General features: G+C 42.7%; 2 protein-coding genes across 7 annotated transcripts in view; one reads left to right on the forward strand and one right to left on the reverse strand.

The window, feature by feature from the left end:
• The window catches only part of AOAH (acyloxyacyl hydrolase), a 152,010-nt gene extending 143,556 nt beyond the window's left edge, over nt 1-8,454 (forward strand). For 3 of the 5 annotated variants that reach the window (XM_061585978.1, XM_061585980.1, XM_061585981.1), the window contains 2 exons: nt 5,636-5,712; nt 7,490-8,453. In XM_061585978.1, coding sequence (XP_061441962.1) covers nt 5,636-5,712; nt 7,490-7,618 — 206 coding nt within the window. In that variant the 3' untranslated portion in view covers nt 7,619-8,453. Of the gene's footprint in view, nt 1-5,635; nt 5,713-7,489 lie in introns of all 5 variants that reach the window. The other 2 variants (XM_061585977.1, XM_061585982.1) reach the window with 2 other exon arrangements.
• A 9,749-nt stretch (nt 8,455-18,203) lies between these two features.
• The window catches only part of ANLN (anillin, actin binding protein), a 35,434-nt gene continuing 33,181 nt past the window's right edge, over nt 18,204-20,456 (reverse strand). For both annotated transcript variants that reach the window (XM_061587605.1, XM_061587604.1), the window contains 3 exons: nt 19,952-20,059; nt 19,421-19,593; nt 18,204-18,640 (listed from right to left, as the gene is read on the reverse strand). In XM_061587605.1, the coding sequence (XP_061443589.1) occupies nt 18,517-18,640; nt 19,421-19,593; nt 19,952-20,059 (405 nt within the window). In that variant the 3' untranslated portion in view covers nt 18,204-18,516. The remainder of the gene's footprint in view (nt 18,641-19,420; nt 19,594-19,951; nt 20,060-20,456) is intronic.

A 20,456-nucleotide genomic window follows, 5' to 3' on the forward strand; every position in this document is an offset into this window, starting at 1 on the left:
GATATATCAAATGTGGAATTGGAAAAAGATTTGGACTTTATGGCAAAAATTAAACGGAGGATGCAAGTCCTGGAGATTGGAACAGATATATCAAGTGTGGAACTGGAAAAATATTTGGAGTTTGTGGATCCTGGAGATAAAGATTACTGTTTGGAATTCGGCGTTGTCCCTGGAGAAATTGATGAAGATATCAGAGATAAAGTTATCAATGCTTCGATGGAATTTCTGGACTGGAATGATTTGATGGAACTTGAAAAAGAGAAAATTTATAGAATTAATTCCAGATATGTGACAATGGAAAAACTCTCAAGAGATGTGCTAGTGCATTTTGTAAAAAAGTGGAATAGAGATATGACTTTACAACAATATTTCAGCAACACATTCAGAATTGACGGCAAGGAAATATTTGTGATGAAGGAAATTCCCATCAGACTCTTACTTTTTGACTATGACTATGACAGCAAGATTATTATGGGTGCAAGGATGGAAGTTGGAAGATGGAATTAACACTGATAATGGAAAAATGGCTATTGAAATTACTGGACCTAGCAGACTTGATGAGATGGATTAATTGACATGTTTATTTGGAGAAAAATCGATGGATATATTTCTCAAGGAGTGGAAACCTCTCTTTGACTTTTTGCGGAAAGAATAAAGTGATGTTAATGAGATTTGATGATTAATTAAGATAACTACTGGAGGAAAGTGATTTTGTAATATATTAAGAGACAGGCTTGTTATATATCATAGACCTATAACTGATCTGCGACAAATTGGAAGTCAACATTTTATTTTATTGTTTAATCTGTTTCTTTTTTGTTTTGTTTTGTTTTGTGTTTGAAAATTTGAATAAAATTAATGATTAAAAAAAAAGAGAGGGGGCAGTGTTGGTGGCGAGGACAAATTTTGGGTGACGAGCCAGGCCAGCCAAAATTTGTGAATCACTGGATACATGAATGTGCACTTGGCTCAGCCTACACACGTGGTTGCCAACTGAGCAAGGAAACAGTATGTGTAAGTATGCTAACACTTGTGAATCTTTCTTGCTGGATCAGGGGAAAAATAGTATGACACTTACCAACTTCATATATTTAACATTCCTTTTACTTAGTTATGAATCACTTATTATTCACTTACAATAAATTAGTAAGGGAGCCTTTGCTTAAATCAAGACAATTCTGAATACCTTCTTTATTTTTCATAAGAGTCATTATCTGATTGCTGATGAGCCAAATTACTTTGAAGTACTAAATATATTCACTAATAGGCAAAAAAAACCTTGCGGTTTAAGAATGTACCTATAGCCCAGATATTTCTATCTAAAAAGCAGGGAAAGTTGGCAGCTAGTGAATGCACCAGGGGAGCAAGAGACCTGACCTCCTCTCTGAGATATTGTACTGCCCTACAAATTTGTCAAAATGCAAACACAATTTCAGTTGGCCTTTCACATTCCAATCCACTTCCCATGTAGTTTGGAAGAATTTGGTAACATGTGCCTCTGTGGATATGGTGAGTGGTGGCAACACCTGTCATCTCCAAAGATAGAGAACTACATTTTTGTATGTTTGTTGGTGGTCTTCTTACTTTGCTTCTCTTGTTACTACTGTTTCTACTGAGATCCTAACCTAGAAACTTATATTTCTCTCATTATTCATCCTAGAAATCTGTGTCAAATTTATTTTTATTAATATCAAAGCCTTTTTATTGGTCAATGTCATATGATGGTGAAGACAGCCTTTTATGTTTCAAACTGGAGGTTATGCTCTGCTTCCATTTTGGGTGCATTAACAGTTGAATCTGAAACTGCAGTTTGATGTAAAATCAGACTGATTACAATATGTTGCTACTTAAGCAATGACTCTTGCTGTTGGAAAAAACAAACTTGGCCTGCCCAAGATGCATCTTTTCAGCCTGCTATGCTTAAACGTAAGCCAGTGTGGCATAGTGGCATAGAGTTGAACTAAAGCCTTGGAGACCAGGGTTCAAATCCCCACCAAGCCATGAAACTCACTGGGTGACCTTGGGCCAGTCACTGCCTCTCAGCCACAGAGGAAGGCAATGGTAAACCACCTCTGAATACTGCTTACCATGAAAACCCTATTCATAGGGTCGCCATAAGTCAGGATCAACTTGAAGGCAGTCCATTTCATTTTTTCATGCTTCAACTACTCCACTGAAAGAAAGGTGGGCATGGTCAATTAAAAACATAGAGCACACCTAGAATTTTGCTAGAATATAGTTCATCTCCCACTGTTTTATCTTGTGCGAACTGAGACACTCCTCATGTCCATTGGAAACTATTCTGCAGAAGTCAGTGCCATTATTCCACAATTGTTTTTGGAGCTTTTCTTTAGTGTTGCAAAGTGTTGCTGTACTTCACATATTCACAGATACAGAAGCAAAAGAAAATGATTTCCTATAGGAAACTTCACTAAAATTGCAAAGTAAAAGAAACATATTTAAAGTGACTATCTGAACTATATCAAGTGTTTTAATATTGTTGCTTTCTCCCTGCTTAAACAAGATCAGCACAGCACGTCTTGTTTCTGTTATTTGGGCTGATTGCTGGTGTTGCCACCACTCACCATATGCTCAGAGGCTCATGTTACCAAATTCTTCCAAGCTACACAGGAAGTGGATTGGACTGTGAGAGACCAATCCAAAGTGTGTTTGCATTTTGACAAATTTGTAGGGCAGTAAAATATCTCAGAAAGGAGGTCCGGTGTCCTGCTCTCCTGGTGCATTCACTATAGCTGCCCAATTTCCCTGCCTTTTAAAGTTTGATAGAAATATCTGTGGACTATAGGTACGTTCTTACACTGCAAGGTGTTTGCTTATTAGTGAATTTCTCTGCTTTTTGATCCTGGAGGTAAGAAATGGGATCCTGTGCAAGTTTGCTGAGAATGGATTGATCATTTGCATGCTTATTGCGTTCAGTGGGATTTACTCCCCTGAAATCATGCTTAGGATAGGTGAAACTGACAGAAGGGGAGCAGGCAGGAGGGGAAGGAGGAGGGCAGGTTTGATCATTTGCATGTTTATTGTGTTCAGTGAGATTTACTTGGTGCAATCATGCTTACGATAGGTAAAACTGACCATTGGGAGGAAAGCCTGGAGTGGCCAGGGGAGGGGAGGGGAGGAAAAAGGGAGGAGGATGGGAGAGAAGGGAAGGAGGGGAAAGGCAGTTCTGATCATTTGCATGCTTATTGAGTTCAGTGGAGTCTACTCTCATGCAATCATGCTTTAGGTAAAACTGACCATGGGGGGAGGGGAGAGTAGAGAGAAGGTGGAGATTGGAAGGGGAGGGGTGAAGGAAGGGGGAGGGGAGGGGCAAAAGGGAGGTGATGGGAGGGAGGCGGAAGAGGGGAGGGCAGGTTTGATCATTTGCATGCTTATTGAGTTCAGTGGAATCTACTCTCATGCAATCATGCTTTAGGTAAAACTCACCATGGGGGGGAGGGGAGAGTAGAGGGAAGGTGGAGATTGGAAGGGAAGTGTCAGGATGCAGGATTGGGGTCCTGGCACTTCAGAGGATGAGGAGATCATTTTCCCAGAGTTGTGTGAAGAAGAACCAGAGGAGGGGGGAGGAATCCCAGAGTTAGTGTTGGCCAGCAGTAAAGACCTTGAAGCTCTAGCCGACACAGATACAGACACAGACTCTTCCCCGGAACTTCCCACGCTCACCCCCCTTCCCAGGTCAGAGCAGTTAGAAACGGAAGGAGGGGGAATTCAACTCCCTCCTCAGCCAGAGAAAAGCCCGCCTGATGGGCATGGCGTCCACTCCCTCTTTCCCCAATACCAGAGGTAGAATCCTCAGAAGGGAAGGGGGCAGCGCCTCCCCCTTCACCACAAACCCGGAGAAAACAAAAAAGAGCAAGGGGGAGAGAGAGGAGGGGTGTGGAAGAGAGCACCTTGAGGCGGAGTGAGAGAATTCGCACCAGAAAGCCCCCTTTATAAGAGTCAAGGGGAGCAGGGATTCCTTGTTCTGTCAACTCTCTTGCATGTCGCTGGACACGTGTTATTGTGTTGCTTCATGAGAAGGCGTAGCTTCTGTTTGGATATTACTTTAATAAAGACTGAATTGCTTTCACCAACTGGTCTGGTTCCTGAGTCCAGTCCTGGACACGACAGGGAGGGGCAAAAGGGAGGTGATGGGAAGGAGGAGGAAGGGGGGAGGACAGGTTTGATCATTTGCAAGCTTATTGAGTTCAATGGGATTAACTCCTGTACAATCATGCTTAGGATAGGTGAAACTGACCTGAGGGAGGGGGGGAGTAGGGGAAGAGGTGAGAAGGGGAGGTGTGTCATTCTTTTTCAGGGTTTCCACCACCTTTTTATTCTACAGCAGGCACATGTAGCCTCCCACCCAATTTTAAACCAAAGCTGTCCCAAGCCACATCCACACCAGGCCTTTATGTCACTTTAGACAGTCATGGCATCTCCCAAAGAATCCTGTGAAGTATAGCTAGTGAAGGATGCTGAGAGTTGCTAGGAGAGGCCCTGTTCCTCTCACAGAGCTTCAATCAGAGTGGCTGACTGTTAAACTACTCTGGCCATTGGAGCTCTGTCAGGGGAATAGGAGTCTCCTCTTAGGACCCTTCACAAGCTACACTTCTGAGGATGACTGTCTAAAGTGAAAGAAATGTCTGGTGTGGGTGTGGCCCCCTGACATATTTTTTCATTTTCTTTTTGCTAAAGTCAGTGCAACCACTCCTTGGAGTCTTAAAGTATGAAATAATTAGCAGCAGTTGCAATCTATTTTTTCCCTTTTCGGCTTTGGACAATGCTCTAACTTTTGGAGTGAGAGTTCTGGCCTCTAACTTAATTCATTGTGGATAAGGCCTCATCCAGTATTATGTGAAGTCATTTTCAGTTCATTTATCTCAGGTTGATGATTACTATTCCCAAGTTCTCAATTCCAAAACAGTATGAGAACCAAACACAATCAATTCAAAATGTGAACTGAACCTAATTTCCCTGCTATCCCTAATACCAGTAGACAGTAGTAAACAATAGATCTGGCATCTATCTGAGATATATGGGGAGGGAGTTCCAAAGGATAGATGTTGCCACACTAAAGGGCCAATTCCTATATACTGTTCAGAACAAACCTCATATTTTGCTTTTTATGTGATGCTTATATATCTTTTTCTAGAAGGGATTTTTTTTCTGAGCAAGCATGCTGCAATAAAAGTGGCATCTGTAAGTGCTTCAGGTCAAGCACACATATAGCAACAATTGTCCAGTTTGTTTCCAGAAAGCAATAATTTTGAATGTTAGTGTTTGATGACCTTGGAATTCTGAAGATGCAACAAAAACACAGATGACTGGAAGCGTTAAATCGTTTTTTGTAACTTTGCTTCTTGTGAGCCTCATTCTTACTTGGAACTGCATGTGAATTTTATGCCAGCATTTATGTTCAAACAGTTTGCCTTGCATAAATATCTTGGAAAGGCTTAAATGCTGCCTGGAAGGAAAGAGGATTGAATACTATATTGAGTCTGACAATGTTTCATAAATCATCATAATCTTCATGTGCACAAGTCATCTGCTAAAAATACTGCATGTGATACAGTGTGAAGATGTGATGTTTATACATGCAATGCATAATCTTCTGTGATTATCTGATTTACAGTTGCTAAAATGTGGCACCAGCTTGGAGGAGAGGCCTGGCAACTAGTAGAACCTGTTGATGGATTTCATCCTAATCAGGTAAAGAACAGGGACAAGGGTGGGGATATACACCATAATAATAAAAATCTTAATGTACAAGGGACCACATACTCACCTATGATTTACTTCTCCTCAATGAACACCAAAGTCCCATGGTGCTTGGTTGCAAAGAGAAATTATCTGTATTCATACATTTAACAGGGAATTTCACTTTCGCGAAGCAGCTCCAATTCTGCTCACAGTAAGTGTGAATGGGCTGTTTCAAAATAAATGGCTAGTGCAGTGAAGCTATTTAAAGCCAAGTGGAATTTTCAAAACTACTTCACATCTAAGAGGGATTAAAGCTACCACAAGGTAAAGCATACCTAGAAATCCTATTAATACTGGCCCCTTAATGGATTGCTTCTTAGTTACAGGACATATTTGTAAGATTATGCACTCCCCCACCCCTTATTTTTACAAGGAAAGAAATACACTTTTTCCTCATGACCCCATCCTATAACTGTAATTGCTCTACATGAGCAGGAGAATACAGCTGGAAGGTCATTAGACCCTTTTCCTCCAAATGGAAAATGTATTTCCAACACTGGAAAATTTCATGTGAACTTTACGTATTTTAAAAGACTGGGATGAAAATAAGCCCTTACCTAACTCTTTGAACCTGGAAAAGCATTTAATTAGTAATTTCATCTTGATTTAGAACAGAAAAAATAATAATTTTGTAGACAGCCATATTTCCATTGATTGGTTAGCATATTTTTTAAAAATAGCAATTTGCATTTCAGTGGTCATTTTGTTAATATATCTCACTGAGTGTCTCAGGTTGCCACACCAGAGTTTATATAGTTGCTTGAGGGAAATTACCTTTATGAAGTTTTAAGACATTGCATCTGCTTTACACTTTGAGCCAACCAAATTGCTACATACATTAGCAGGAAGCCAAGATTGACAAAAACCCCTTAAAGATCCAGCCCATGCAGCACTGGTTAGTTTAATTAGGGTTTAAAATATAGTCAGGGGGGGAGTAGTAGTAGTTTTAAGCAATATGTGGTTGGGAGGGGTAGAGGAGGAGATGCATATAGGTTGCCTGGAAATAATCTCTTCCCCCCCCCCAAAAAAAATGCTCTTGGTGGACCCATCTAGATCCGGGGCTGCCTCAGCCTGATCTGGCTGATTTTTATGTTGACTCAAATCAGATTGATTTGGTTCAGGATCTGGGATTTGGCCAGATCAGGTACACAGCCCTATTAAAAACTGTGTGTTAAGAATATGGTTTTATTTGTGTCATAGATGTGGACTGGCTTTGCTATTCTTTATATTACTCACATCCTCACTGAAATTCCAGGGAAATTTTTGATATGAAGACAGATCAGCCTTAATATAGCAAAACTGAATGGTTTAAATTATGGATCAAAAACATCAGATAAAAACAAACTATATAAGATATTTATTGTGACAGGTGTGCTAGGCAGGGATTAATCTGCCTTTCAAACCAGTATTGCACTATGCGCTGAAAACTTTGTTTGCATTGTTCCTGTATAAGCAAAATAAATCTAAGGATGCAGACATCTGGTAAACATGCGAGCGACTAAACCATGTTTAATCCATTAACATTACAGTTACAGAAATATCAGTGAGCCAGAGATCATTAAGTATAAGATTTCACAACCATGTTAGTGGTGCCAACCTTTTTTATTTTACTGGCCATATTTTGTACCTTTACCAGCAGCTAAATGTGTCAAAGGTTGGCACATGGCACTCTTCCTCGCATGAAACAAAAATGATATACAACCCCTTTTGTTTTGGCTGCTTCTAGATTGCTTCTGCCCTTGGAGCAAGAATAATCTGGGAGAAGATACTTCGTGAATGGCCTCACGTTCTTGGAAAAGAAAATCCATTCAATGATGAGATTGCAGCAGTTTTCAAAGATCAAGGAGGGCATTGATCTCAGCAGTCTAAACACAGTGGGGATTAACCTTTCAGAATGCACAGCACTGTTCTCAACAAAACAAGCTAGCCTTTGTTTAACTGGTGTTAGAACAAAAAAAGCTGATGGATGCAAAGATGATACAACAATCTTCTTTACTATGTGGCATCTGAATGGAAACTTAAACACAGCCAATCCATCAGTTGTAAAATTTGGCTTATGTATTGATGGGGAGTCATAAAATAGACCTCATTGGTTTATTATTAAGCAAGGATTTATGCCCTCACTGTTTGTCTCATTAATTTACAAAGCCTCTTCAGTTTGTGCCTTTTCAATTTGTTTCCAATACACATTCAATTTAACTGGAATTCTCTATTGATAGTATATTTTATGTAGTTTCAATTTTTCTGCTAGATACTGAAATTCTCTTGAAGTCCTCCATTTGAATAAAGCATCTGGATGTTACCAAAATTAGTATTTACCCTCCCACTATTTCTTCCTAGGTCATCTCTCATAGAACTATTTCGTAAAGAACCTAAATGCAAACCTATGCTCACAAACCTTTTGTGGCTACATTTGCTCTAATGCTTATTGCCGATTCAGTTATTGCTGAACCATTGTCAAAGTTCAAGTAATCTTTTCAGAAGACTCAAGAGTGTTCTTTTTCTATCCATTTGAGAAAACCTCTGAATTTATAATTGCTTTTGGTTTAGCTTTATTTGAATTTGTTTACTGAACTGCTTCTTTCTATAAACTCCCCTACAATTGTTCCTTTGCTTTCTGTTTGTTTTACCAGCTTTCCATATTCTCAGTGAATGTTTTCCATATTCCCTCGTTTTAATTTAAAAGATCCTCAGATATAATGTTTCATGTCCAATTTCTTCAGATACCTGTCTAATTTCCTATCCTGTTCTTCAACTTTATCCTTAGATTTTTATTTAAGGATTCTGAAAATGACAATAGTGTTTAATTCTATGTTAGCTGAAGTAAAATTCCATAATCATGGAATGAAGCAACAGTACTAATACTTGCAAAACCAGATAAACATCTGTCTTTACCCATATCTTGCCGTCCTGTATAATTATGGAACTGTGACTATACTTTTTTATAAGGGTTAATAAGGATTTCTTAAAACTAAGTGAATAGAAAATGGAAATGTTATAGATTACGTAAATGGGAAAAAGCTGATTTCAACAATTTTTTTTATAGATGCAGAAAAAGCTTTTGACAAAGTGGAATGGTCCCTTGGACCCACCTGAAGGGTGATTTTCACAGGTACGCCTGCCATCAGATTGGGTAGTACTGCCATCTAGCGTCTGAAGGCAAGAATGCACTAGAGTTAAAACCTGGGGCTCGAGCCCCTCCCACTCCAGTCTTCATGATGACGAGTCCGAAGTGGTAAACTGAAAGTAACCAAAGGGCAAAAGCCCCAGCAGCAAAGAAAATATACATAGCAAATATCATAGAACTTGCAACATAAGAACAGGTTTTAACTAAAGAAAATCAGACAGAGCACGAAGCACATAGATTGAACTATATACGAAATACTGAACCAATTTCCCCAGAAATCCCCCACAAGGGAGGGACGTGATGGCAGGCGTACCTGTGAAAATCACCCTTCAGGTGGGTCCAAGGGACCATTTTCCACAGGTAGCCTGCCATCAGATTGGGATGTACCAACGTAGCCCCCTAATAGGGAGGGATTCCTAGGAAGTTACAAATCAGAAATAACGTGTTGCAGGACACGTCTCCCGAAAGAGGCGTCAGCTGAAGCATAGCGATCAATCTTATAATGCTTCACAAAGGAGTTAGGGGTAGCCCATACCGCCGCTCTGCATATGTCTGTAAGAGGAGCATTAGTTAGGAAAGCCGCCGTAGTGGCAGCAGACCTGGTCGAACGGGCCGTGATGTTAGACGGCACTGGCAAATTAAGTGACTGATATGCAATAGAAATACAGGCTCGAAGCCAACAGGACAAAGTGGATTTGGACACCTTTTTTCCCAAAGATCTCGGATGAAAGGATACAAATAATGCATCTGTCTGTCTAATATCCTGGGTGCGAGAGAGGTAAACTTTGAGCGCTCTCCTAACATCCAGCGAATGCCAGGCCTTTTCGAGGGGATGGACCGGCTTTGGACAAAAGGATGGAAGTACAATGTCCTGGCTACTGTGGAACACTGAGTTGACCTTAGGACAGAACGATGGATCCAGCCTCAGGACTACAGAGTCCTTATGGAATACGCAGAGATGACGGGCCGATGACAGGGCCTGTAACTCCGAAATCCGCCTCGCTGAAGTGATAGCCACGAGGAAAAGGACTTTAAAAGACAACAGTCTTAGAGGCACTGAGGCAAGAGGCTCAAATGGAGGTCGCTGTAATGCCTGCAAACCTTGGAGAGGTTCCAGGATGGAAAGTGGTGACGTACCGCTGGAGAGAGGTGGGGAGCTCCTCTTAAGAAGCGTTTGATGAGCGGGTGAGTGCCTAGGGGTGCTGCCGATGAAGAAACAGACAGAATTGAGGAGATGGTGGAGGCCTGTCTACGCAGGGTGTTCGGTCTGAGTCCCAATGTCATGCCTCTGTGTAGGAACTGTAGAACGTGCTGTACAGTGGCTTGGGGTGCTGAAAAACCTTTAGAAGTGCACCAGCTGGAAAAAGTACGCCAAGTACTCTGATAGATTCGAGTAGTTGACGGACGCCGAGATGCTAAAATAGTGTTTATGACCCCTTGAGACAGACCAGCAGAGATCAACTGTGTCCGCTCAAAAGCCAGGCTGTCAGTCTCAGCCAGTTCGGGTCCGGATGCCAAACTGGTCCTTGGGAGAGAAGATCCGGCCTGATTGGAAGAGTCCAGGGAGCCGCCATTGACATCGAGAGGAGGTCCGAAAACCAGGGTCTGCGAGGCCAGTAGGGTGCTATGAGTAAAATCCGTGTCCGTTCGAGTTGGAGTTCTGTCAATGTCCTGCCTAGGAGTGATATAGGCGGGAAGGCATAAAGGAGCCCGTGTGGCCATGGTGTCGTCAGCGCATCCACTGCTTCCGCCGTTGTCTCTAGGTACCTTGAGAAGTAACGAGGCAGTTGGCAGTTTTGGCTGGAGGCGAAGAGATCCAGTGAGAGGGGGCCGAACCGCCGCTGAAGGAGGGTGAACACAGGTGGATGAAGTTTCCATTCTCCCGGATGGATCGTTTGCCTGCTGAGCCAGTCGGCCGTAACGTTTAGCGTGCCGCTGAGGTGTTCTGCTCGTAATGACAGGAGGTGGGACTCGGCCCCGTCGAAGAGTCGTGTCGCTTCCTCCTGTAGAGCCCTGGACCTTGTGCCTCCTTGTCTGTTGATGTGAGATTTCACGCAAACATTGTCCGTGCGAATTAGGACGTGTTGTAGAGCGAATAGTGGCTGGAAGTGTCTTAGAGCGAGATGAGCAGCCCTGAGCTCCAGCCAGTTGATGTTGTAACTTAGTTCCTGGGTTGACCACACGCCTCGGACAAAGGTGGAGTTGCAATGGGCTCCCCAGCCGGACAGACTGGCATCCATGGTGATTAGGACTCTGGTTGGGTCCCGGAACGGTGTCCCCTTGGTAAGGGAAGTTGTGGATACCCACCAGCGGAATGATTGCATCAGAGATTGGCCCAGAGGAATTACGCGATGGTTGGACTTGGAGATGTCCGCTTGAAAGGGTAGGAGAGCCCATTGTAAAGGTCTGGAATGATGTCGGGCCCACGGAACGATGTGGATGGTGGAGATCATTGCCCCGAGAAACTGGGCCAGAAACATGACATCTGCTGTGGGGCGATGTAGAAGTAAGTTTGCCATGGCTGTGATGGAAGCAATACGGTCTGGGGACAGAAAGGACATGGCTAGGGATGTGTCCAGTATTGCCCCTAAGTGCTGGAGGCGCTGAGTTGGTTGTAGATGACTCTTTTCCGCACTGATCAACCAGCCGTGAGAGTGTAGTGCCTCTAGGGTGAACTGGATCTGCCTGTTGGCCAAGTCCCGGGAGCCTGCTCGGAGGAGGAGGTCGTCGAGATAAGCATAAATATGGACCCCCTGGAGGCGGAGATACGCCAGCACGGTGGCCATCACTTTGGTGAAGACTCGGGGGGCTGAGGAGAGGCCGAATGGAAGGGCCCGGTATTGAAAATGGAGGTGGCCTACTGCAAATCTCAGGAACCGTCTGTGACCCGGGCAAATTGGGATGTTTAAGTAAGCGTCCTTCAGGTCGATCAATGCGATAAAGTCCCCTTGTTGTAGAGCCTCTACAATAGACGCCAGAGATTCCATCTTGAAGTGGCAGTATTTGACGAAGCGGTTGAAGCCCTTGAGGTCTAAGACCGCCCTCCATGAGGAGTCTCGCTTGGGAACCGTAAAGAGGACGGAGTACACGCCTTGTAGCCGTTCGGATGGGGGAACAGGCTCTATAGCGGCTATCTCTAGTAGATGTCGTAGTGCATCCTGCATGATCTTTTTGCGTGCCCTGGAGACGGGGGAGATGCAAAATTTGTCCGGTGGTGGCCGCCAAATTTCTATATTGTAGCCCTGGGTGAAGAGAAGTCTGACCCAGGAGATGTTTGTCAAGTTTAGCCAGATGCTGGAGAAGAAGGAGAGTCTGCCTCCAATGGGGATGGAGTCAGAACTGCCTGCGTTGACGGTTTCCTCTGCCATATGCCTGCCTGCTGTGGTATTGGCTCCTGTATTGTGATCGTTGTCTGGACCAGGGTGCCTTGAAGGGACGGAAATTTGTAGGCCTGGTGTCCCGTCCTCGTCCACCGGGTCGTCCTCTCCGAAAGGGTTGGAAGGAACGGTAAGGGGTAAACCGTCATCCGGGTCTGCGGTCGTCTCTTTTGGCCGTAGCTAGTGCAGGTTTACGATTGTCCTTGGGGTCGACAAGGACTGCTTTGAGAGCGTCCTCGCCAAAGAGCATATTTCCCGAGTATGGAGCTAAGGATAAGTTGGTTCTGGCAGTCGAGTCGGCGTCCCAATGTTGGAGCCATAGAGTACGACGAGCTACAATTTCAGCTGCAAGGGCGCGTGCACCGTGATGGGAAGCGTCTAACGTGGCGTCGGCCACAAAGGCAGCAGCGTGTATCTTGAGGATACCTTTCCTTAGTTTGGCGGGATCCGGGTTGGGTTCGTCAAGGATATCCTCTAACCACATCATGGAAGCCCGTGAGAAGATAGAGGCAGTAGAAGAGGCCCGGATGGAATGAGCGGAGGCCTCATGGATCTTACGGAAGACAAAGTCAAGCCTCTCTCATAGGGGTCCTTGAACAGTGGTTCGCCTTCCTTTGGAAGGAGAGAACCGGATACAAGATTGGAAATAGGTTGGTCCACCCCCAGGACGTTCAGAAAGGACATGGATTCCGGGTCCAGGGTATAGAGCTTGTTGGCTAAGGAGGAGGAACGACGTGGACGAAGGGGACGGGCCCATTCTTCTCTGGTCAGTTTTTTAATGGGGTCTGGCACGGGAATGAAGTGCTGCACTGATCTGGGGGACTTGAGAACTCTGGCACCCTTGACAGGAGGGACAACCGGTTGAATAAGTTCTGGTTGAATGCCAAGAGTGTCCAAGACTCTACGTGACAGACGAGAGAAATCCGCCGGGTCAAACAGGCGATAGGAGATCTCTTCCTCCTGGTCAGATTCCCCACTCCATTCATCCAGGTCAGTCTGAAAAACGTTCATGTAGTCATCAGACTGAGATTGTTCTACGTCCAATCTACCCCTGACCACCTCATATGGGTTAGGAGAGGGTAGTGGAGCATCAGTAATGTCACCGGGTTGTCTCGCAGAGCTGGGCTGTCGTGAGGTTCCGGGCTGAGAAGACAAATGTAGAGTAGGCTGGGGATGGGATAGGCACCCCAGCAGCTCTCGTAGTTGTTGCAGGAAGTCAGGGGTCAACTGTATCCCTGGGGGAGTGGAAGAAGGTAGTGCCTGTTCCTGAAGAGGAATTTGAGGCTGCCCATGCGGAGTTTGAGGAGCTTGACAGGGGAATCTTTCAAGCTCTTCCTCTGAAGACTCAGAAGGAGACTGGAAAAGTGCAGGAACGGCTGCATGGCGAGGTTTCTCTGGGAGTGATGATACGTAGCGTGCTCTCTTGGGCGCTCCGTGACCAGACAGGTGTTTAGTCTTTGCTTTTGCCTTGGCGTGTTTATGTTTAGCTGGCTGGCGTGGGGATGGACGGCCTGCTTCAGGGGATATTGTCACCTCAGGGTTCAAATCCGCCATGACAATCTCTGAATGATGCCCACAATGGGGAAGGAGCGGTAACAGAGGCAAGGTAAAAATAGTATAGGACAGACTAGAAACAGTATGACAGGAGTGAGTACGCCCAGTACGAGAAAGGTAACAACTCGGGTAAGGTTGGCGCCAAGCTAAGTACACGCACATAATGGGGAAGGTGCGAGACCGCTAGTTACACTGCCAACTTGGCCTTGAGCTAAGTACACGCACACAATGGGGAAGGTGCGAGACCGCTAGTGACACTGCCAGAGAGGTAAGCTTTATTTAAAAATCGCAGTGTGGCCAAGGTTAGATACACGCACTCAATGGGGAAGGTGCGGTACCACCAAGGTGCACAGACTAGTCAATTGGATGTGCACCTACAAATATACACACACACACTGGGGAAGGTGTGGTATAACAGGGCTACTGGAGGTGTACTTACGAATATACGCACACACAATGGGGCAAGTGTGGTATAACAGGGCTACTGGAGGTGCACCTACAAATATACACACACACGAAGAGGAAGGTGTGGTATAACAGGGCTACCTGATGTATCTGAAGGGAATACTGATTAAGTGAATATAAATTTGATAACCGGAGACTACACAAGTCCCACAACAGGGCTACTTGCTGTGTCTGAAGGGAATACTGAATAGGTGAGTATATGTTTGTTAACAGGAGAGCACACTGCTAAAAAACAGGCGAGAGGGGCAATATCAGTAAGCGTAATTGAGCCCAAGCCGGGTTGAATGAACAGCAGGGCTGAGGGGCTTCTGTAAAAAAATAGAAGAAATTGCAATGGCGGCTGCCGAGGGAGCCACAGCCGCAAGCTTCCCTAAGGACAGAAATAAATAACAATGGCGGCCGCGATATCGGGGTTGGCGGGAAAAACGGGAGCGCTACAAGAGGCTTCAGAACGGGCGGGGTGTCTACGAGGGAGCCGCAGCCGCAAGTTTCCCTATGTAGAGGCTAAAATATAGACTGAAATAAGGAGGGGGGAGACCGCAGCCGCGGAGCCCCCGCTAAACAAAAAAACAGCAACCGCTGCTGTTGGAGCCTAACAGCCGCGGAGCCCCCGCAAACACGAGAGAGCAGCAGCCGCTGCTGGAGGAGGCTGAGAAGGCTGAGTAATAAACGGCAAGAAGGGGGAGGGGGGGACCGCAGCCGCAGAGCCCCCGCTAAATGGGAAAGAGCAGCAGCCGCTGCTGGAGGAAGTTCTGAAAGCTGAGTAACAAACGGCAAAGAAAAAAAGGGGGGGGAGGATCGCAGCCGCGGAGTCCCCGCTAAATGTAAAAGCAGCAGCCGCTGCTGGTGAAGCCTCAGGGAAGAGCCCCGAAGAAATCAAGAGGTAAAAAGATAAGAAGAGTAACAGAATGGAAATAAGACTTAGCTACGCTCTGTCTAAATTCAGATCTGCCTCCGACGGAGGCAAGAATGAAGACTGGAGTGGGAGGGGCTCGAGCCCCAGGTTTTAACTCTAGTGCATTCTTGCCTTCGGACGCTAGATGGCAGTACTACCCAATCTGATGGCAGGCTACCTGTGGAAAATGGCTTTACTTAGTTCATGTTTTACAGAAATCTGAAGGTCAATTTATAGATTGCATCCAGTTTATATATAATTTGCAATTTGCATGGGTTTTAGTGAATGGAGATTTATCAACTAAATTTAATTTACAGAGAGGAACCAGACAAGTTTGCAAATATTTATATTTTTTATTTAATATGAATACTGTAAATTCTAACCACCATATGAATTTAAAAACCTTATAATTGAATTGCTTGACTTCAAAAACATAGATACCAGACGTAAGTGTTCTAGGAGCTGGAGTAGGTGTAGTTAAAATTTGGCAGTAGCCATTTTGAAAGGAGGCATCTAGAGATGGTTTTGTTGGTTAGACAAATCAGAACAGAATTATTTTATGGGACTTCAATACAGGGCCAGAACTATAACCCAGCATCTTGAATTTTTCACTGAGAAACTTTTTTCCCTACCCTTTCTGGGAATCCATGAGACCTTTTCAGGAGTTCCTGAGATTAGTACAACAAATTATTAATAGTTCTCACATTTTTTAAAAATATGCAGAATGAACTACAAATAGCTAGTTTCCTTACAGAAATAGTTGTTCTTACTATCCATCATTAATAAACTATCCTTAAATTCATTGAAATTAATGCAGATCTGGATTACCATATATATATATATACAGGATGTGTTTACAAAAGTTCAATATTTCAGTGATGACTAATTCATGCAGGTTTTGAAAGAGATTCATTTATGAAAAGCTTCTGGATATTTTTCCTAATCAACTCCTTCTTGCAAGAAAATTCACTTTTTAAAAACGTATGTCATCCTCAGATAATTCTTGTAACAATCAGGATTTATGCAAATTCAGAATGGAGATAATTCAAATATTGGAGTTAATTCAAATAAATCTTCCTTTGAATTGATTTTTAAAAGTCTCATGAACATCTGAGTTTGTGTACATACAGAAACCAGTAACCACTGAACTGTTCAACTATCGCTGTTAAAAGGCCTTAATCAAATGCTGTTTGCCTCAAATGCAGCTGGCTCCAATTATAAAAAAGGAAAGTAGCGTTGTTCATTGTATCTGAAGTCATTTGCTAAGAGATTAATTTGCTCTTACTTCTATGCTGTATTGAGCAGGCAGGGATTTCCCATTGCTTCATCATCCTGATTTTCAAAAGATGTCCTTAGCTATCGTTCTATATAGTTTCACTGATTTCCTGAGCTTGCAGTTTTATCGGGAAAGACCAGATAGGTCCTCTCTGGTAGTGCTCCATAGCATTTGCTCCCCTCTTCCTCCCAAGCTCTGATCAGCATATTTAGGGAGGTGAGATTTCACTTACGCCTATGGCCGTATCACCGTAAGCATGCCCAATCTCATCTGATATTTGTAAGCTAAGTAGGTATCCCAATTATCAAACACTACTGCCCTTATAACCCATACTTTATTTTACTCTTGTACTGATTTATGTTGTTTCTTTCACAAAGTTTATTTGCTAACACATTTACTCACTCTAACATTAACATGCCCTCTCATAAGTTTATAAATTTACTTACTTAAATAACAAATTGCTTATGAACTTGTTCTATAAATTTACCTAGCATAAATCAGCAGTAGGTGGCTCCATATGAAGTGCATCACAACACCAGTCTGATATGAGTGTAAAACTGCATCACAGTAGCCAGAATACAGTGGCTATCAATATCATAATAATAATAATAAAATTTTATTTATGAGTCGCCTATCTGGCCGAATTAACGGCCACTCTAGGCGACGTACATTTACATGATAAAAGTACGTCGCCTAGAGTGGCCGTTAATTCAGCCAGATAGGCGACTCATAAATAAAATTTTATTATTATTATTATTATTATATCATCACTTTGGGAAAGGCCTAGACTCTCAGTTCCGTGCACCGGATCCAAACCCTCATTTTTTTCAGCAGTATAAGACAACACTCATTGGCAGGCATTCCATTTGATACATTTAAGTTTTTTATTTATGTTAAGATCTTGTTTATAGTTCAAACACATTAGAAAAAGCAGATATTTAAGGTGGTAATACAAATATGCTGAAGAGGGGACAAACGATAAAATGTTAGTGTTCAACTTAACGTTAAAGGCATAGCAGTTTAGAGGAAGTGACCAACTAATTATATTTAAAAATGTATGCAGCAGCAATATAGTACATTGTGGTACCAAAGGAAAGCATTTGTGCAAGCTGCATATTTGCAGTCTTGACATTGTACTAATCAGCTGAAGTTATCTGTGTTAACAGATATAGGTATAAAAACCTTTGGACTATTATTTTGCAGCTCTACACAGTTTAAATGAAATTCATTTTGTTCTTTAGTGCTCAAAGATCAGTGAAATTTTTAAATTCATTCACGCTATGAAATATATGAAAATGGCTAGGGAAAGGAGGATGAAATAAATGTTTTTTAAAAACAGCTTTAAGAAAACTCTAGATACATGTTTTCTAAGAAAATGTGCAATGTATTGCATAACTGATCATAGCTGTAAACCATATTATGTGCAAAATCATGCACCAGCTTGTGTTCTTTTTAACCTAATTTTCTCTAATGGGATCTATTACTATTCTATGTAGCTCCTATTTTAGACAGACACATTTTGCAAGTGCCAAGTATTTTGAATGTTAAATGCCATGAGGTGATTTTTTAACCTCCTAATTAGGTTAAAAACACCTTTATAAATAAATCATTGAAGTTCCTGTGTCAGTGCCCCACTAAAGCTGAACAACTTTTGAAGCATCTTTGCATGTGCACTGATAAAGCTCTCATTAAGTTTTTCCCCTGTGCTGAATTTCTTCAGTTCTTGAAATAAACCAAGCTCTGATGTTTTGATTAATATAGACTGGTACTTTAATTGTTTATGCCCTATAGATTTCAAGAAGCATTATATACAAAAAGTATTTAGCACAGTCAAACAGAGCTTCAAAGCACAGCTACGTATCATATAGCAATGCTAGATGATTTAAAGCTCTGAATGCAGCAAGGAGCCTCGTACAACAGAATATCCCCCTCCAGATTTTAAAGCATGAAGTGTAATGCATAATCCCAAAAGGCCTTATATAAAAGTTTACATTAAGAGCACAGCGTAGCCTGCATCTGGCTTTGTAAGCAAGCTCCTATGGGAAATCGTCCCCATGTTTCAAGGCTTTCCAATAGGCACATAGCAAGCATCAGGCTGCCACATCCGAAGGTCAATAAGAACTTGGTTGAGTTTCTGCATCCACAGATTGCGCTCATCTTTAGTATCAGCAGACAACCAGTTCCTTTAAAAAAAAGGGGGGAAATTAAGTATTAATCTACACATCCTCTAGTACAAGGGGAAAATGGGGTGGTGTCATTATCAAAGACATTGTTCTCTAGTAGTATCCTGTGACCATGCAAAAAGATCCACAAGGAAAGCAATATTTGACCTCCCAAATCAACCTCATGATTGGACCAAGAATGCAGATACCAAGCCTGCTATCTAAATAAAAGTATCTGAGATTGGATACAATGAAAATTTAATATACCCAGATCTTTGGAAAGCATAAAACTTAGGGCAGCCTTCCCCAAGCTGGTGTCCTCCAACTCCCATCAGCCCCAGAAAGCAAGGCCAAATAGTCACAGATGATGGGAGGGAATCTAGCACCAGCTTGGGGAAGGCTGCCCTACGGTATTGATAATTACCAAAAATCAAGTCTTATGGCACCTTAAGTATATACAGTGAGAGCTGACAGACCATTAGCACCAGATTTTTTAAAGCTGACATTGCACAAGCAGTGGTGTAAGGGGTAGTACACAAAGCTTAACTGTCAACTAAATCTAATAGCAGTTGCACAACAGCTTTCGCAAGCCCAAGACACCCATGAGTTTCAGCTGCTATGTGAAGGCTGCCACAAATGTATATCACCCTAATGTGTATTATGAGTTACGTTTGCATGGAAGCTTAGGCCAAAATAAATTTGTTAACATTTAAGGTGTCCCAAAATGTGGTTTTGCTCCAACAGGCTAATGTTCATACCCATCCAGAAAATATTAAAATCAAGAATCTTAAATTTACTTACTTGGTAACACACAGTGTGTCTTTGCACTGGCTAACTAGTGTTTCCTTGTCATCCTCTCTCTGAGGCCTAACAGTAATTAGCTCAAACGTGTTGGGCCGAGCACAGAACTCCCTGTTGGCTGGTTCGATCTGACGATTCGTACAGTTTGCCAGGTTTATTGAGCCCATTGGATACTAAAAGGGGGGGAAAATCACAAGTACCCACAACACAAAGAAAGGAATTTAAATATAGTATTTGCAGTCCTCTCCTTAATGTAAAGACTTTATTCATGACAAAGTACCTATCGCCTCCTCTGAAAAACTGCATAGGAGGCGTAATGTTATTCACTCTACCTCTAGGGATAATCTTAACAAGTGTCATATGAGCAGTGTCCGATCTAGTCAGAAAGCAGCACTGCTATAGAAATACATTGATCTGCCCTAACTACTGTAGCTAAAGTAAAGCCTGACAAAAAGGTCTCCATATTACACAATTTCAGTCAAGAACATATAGACCGTATCTATTTTAAGCACTTTTTAGCACTATAATTACCTTTCGTTTTTCATCATCTGGGTAAGTCCAATAGGAAATGCAGTTTCCAGAAAGAGCACACCAACGCCGATGCCAAGCCCCAAACCCACTAACATCTTCAAACATAGTCTGGAGAAATAAAGATAGCTGAACACCAACACTATTCCTACACATTTATTCACAAATTCTGCAGATTTCATTGGAACTCACCTTGCAAGTGTGCTCAGGAATTTCACCCGTAGCAACTCAAACTGTGGTAGCTCCTATTGATGCTTCCTTTCTTTACCCACCCCATATCTCAGCAAATATTCTTTCTCCAGGGCCCAACACCAACATCTCATACTTGTTCATTATTCCTCTCTCATAAATTGGCCTTTAAGTGACCAGCACTCAGTGCCTGGGAATATTTGAAATTTCTATCCCGCTTTTCTTTTACAAACTGAAGCTAACTGATAAAAGTACACTAAATCACAATCCAGGTGCTCAAAATGTGTATTCTTTTCCTATATCACATCTGAAACCTTTA

This window comes from Rhineura floridana, chromosome 10 (genome assembly GCF_030035675.1).
Source record: "Rhineura floridana isolate rRhiFlo1 chromosome 10, rRhiFlo1.hap2, whole genome shotgun sequence".
Classification (NCBI taxonomy): Eukaryota; Metazoa; Chordata; class Lepidosauria; order Squamata; family Rhineuridae; genus Rhineura; species Rhineura floridana.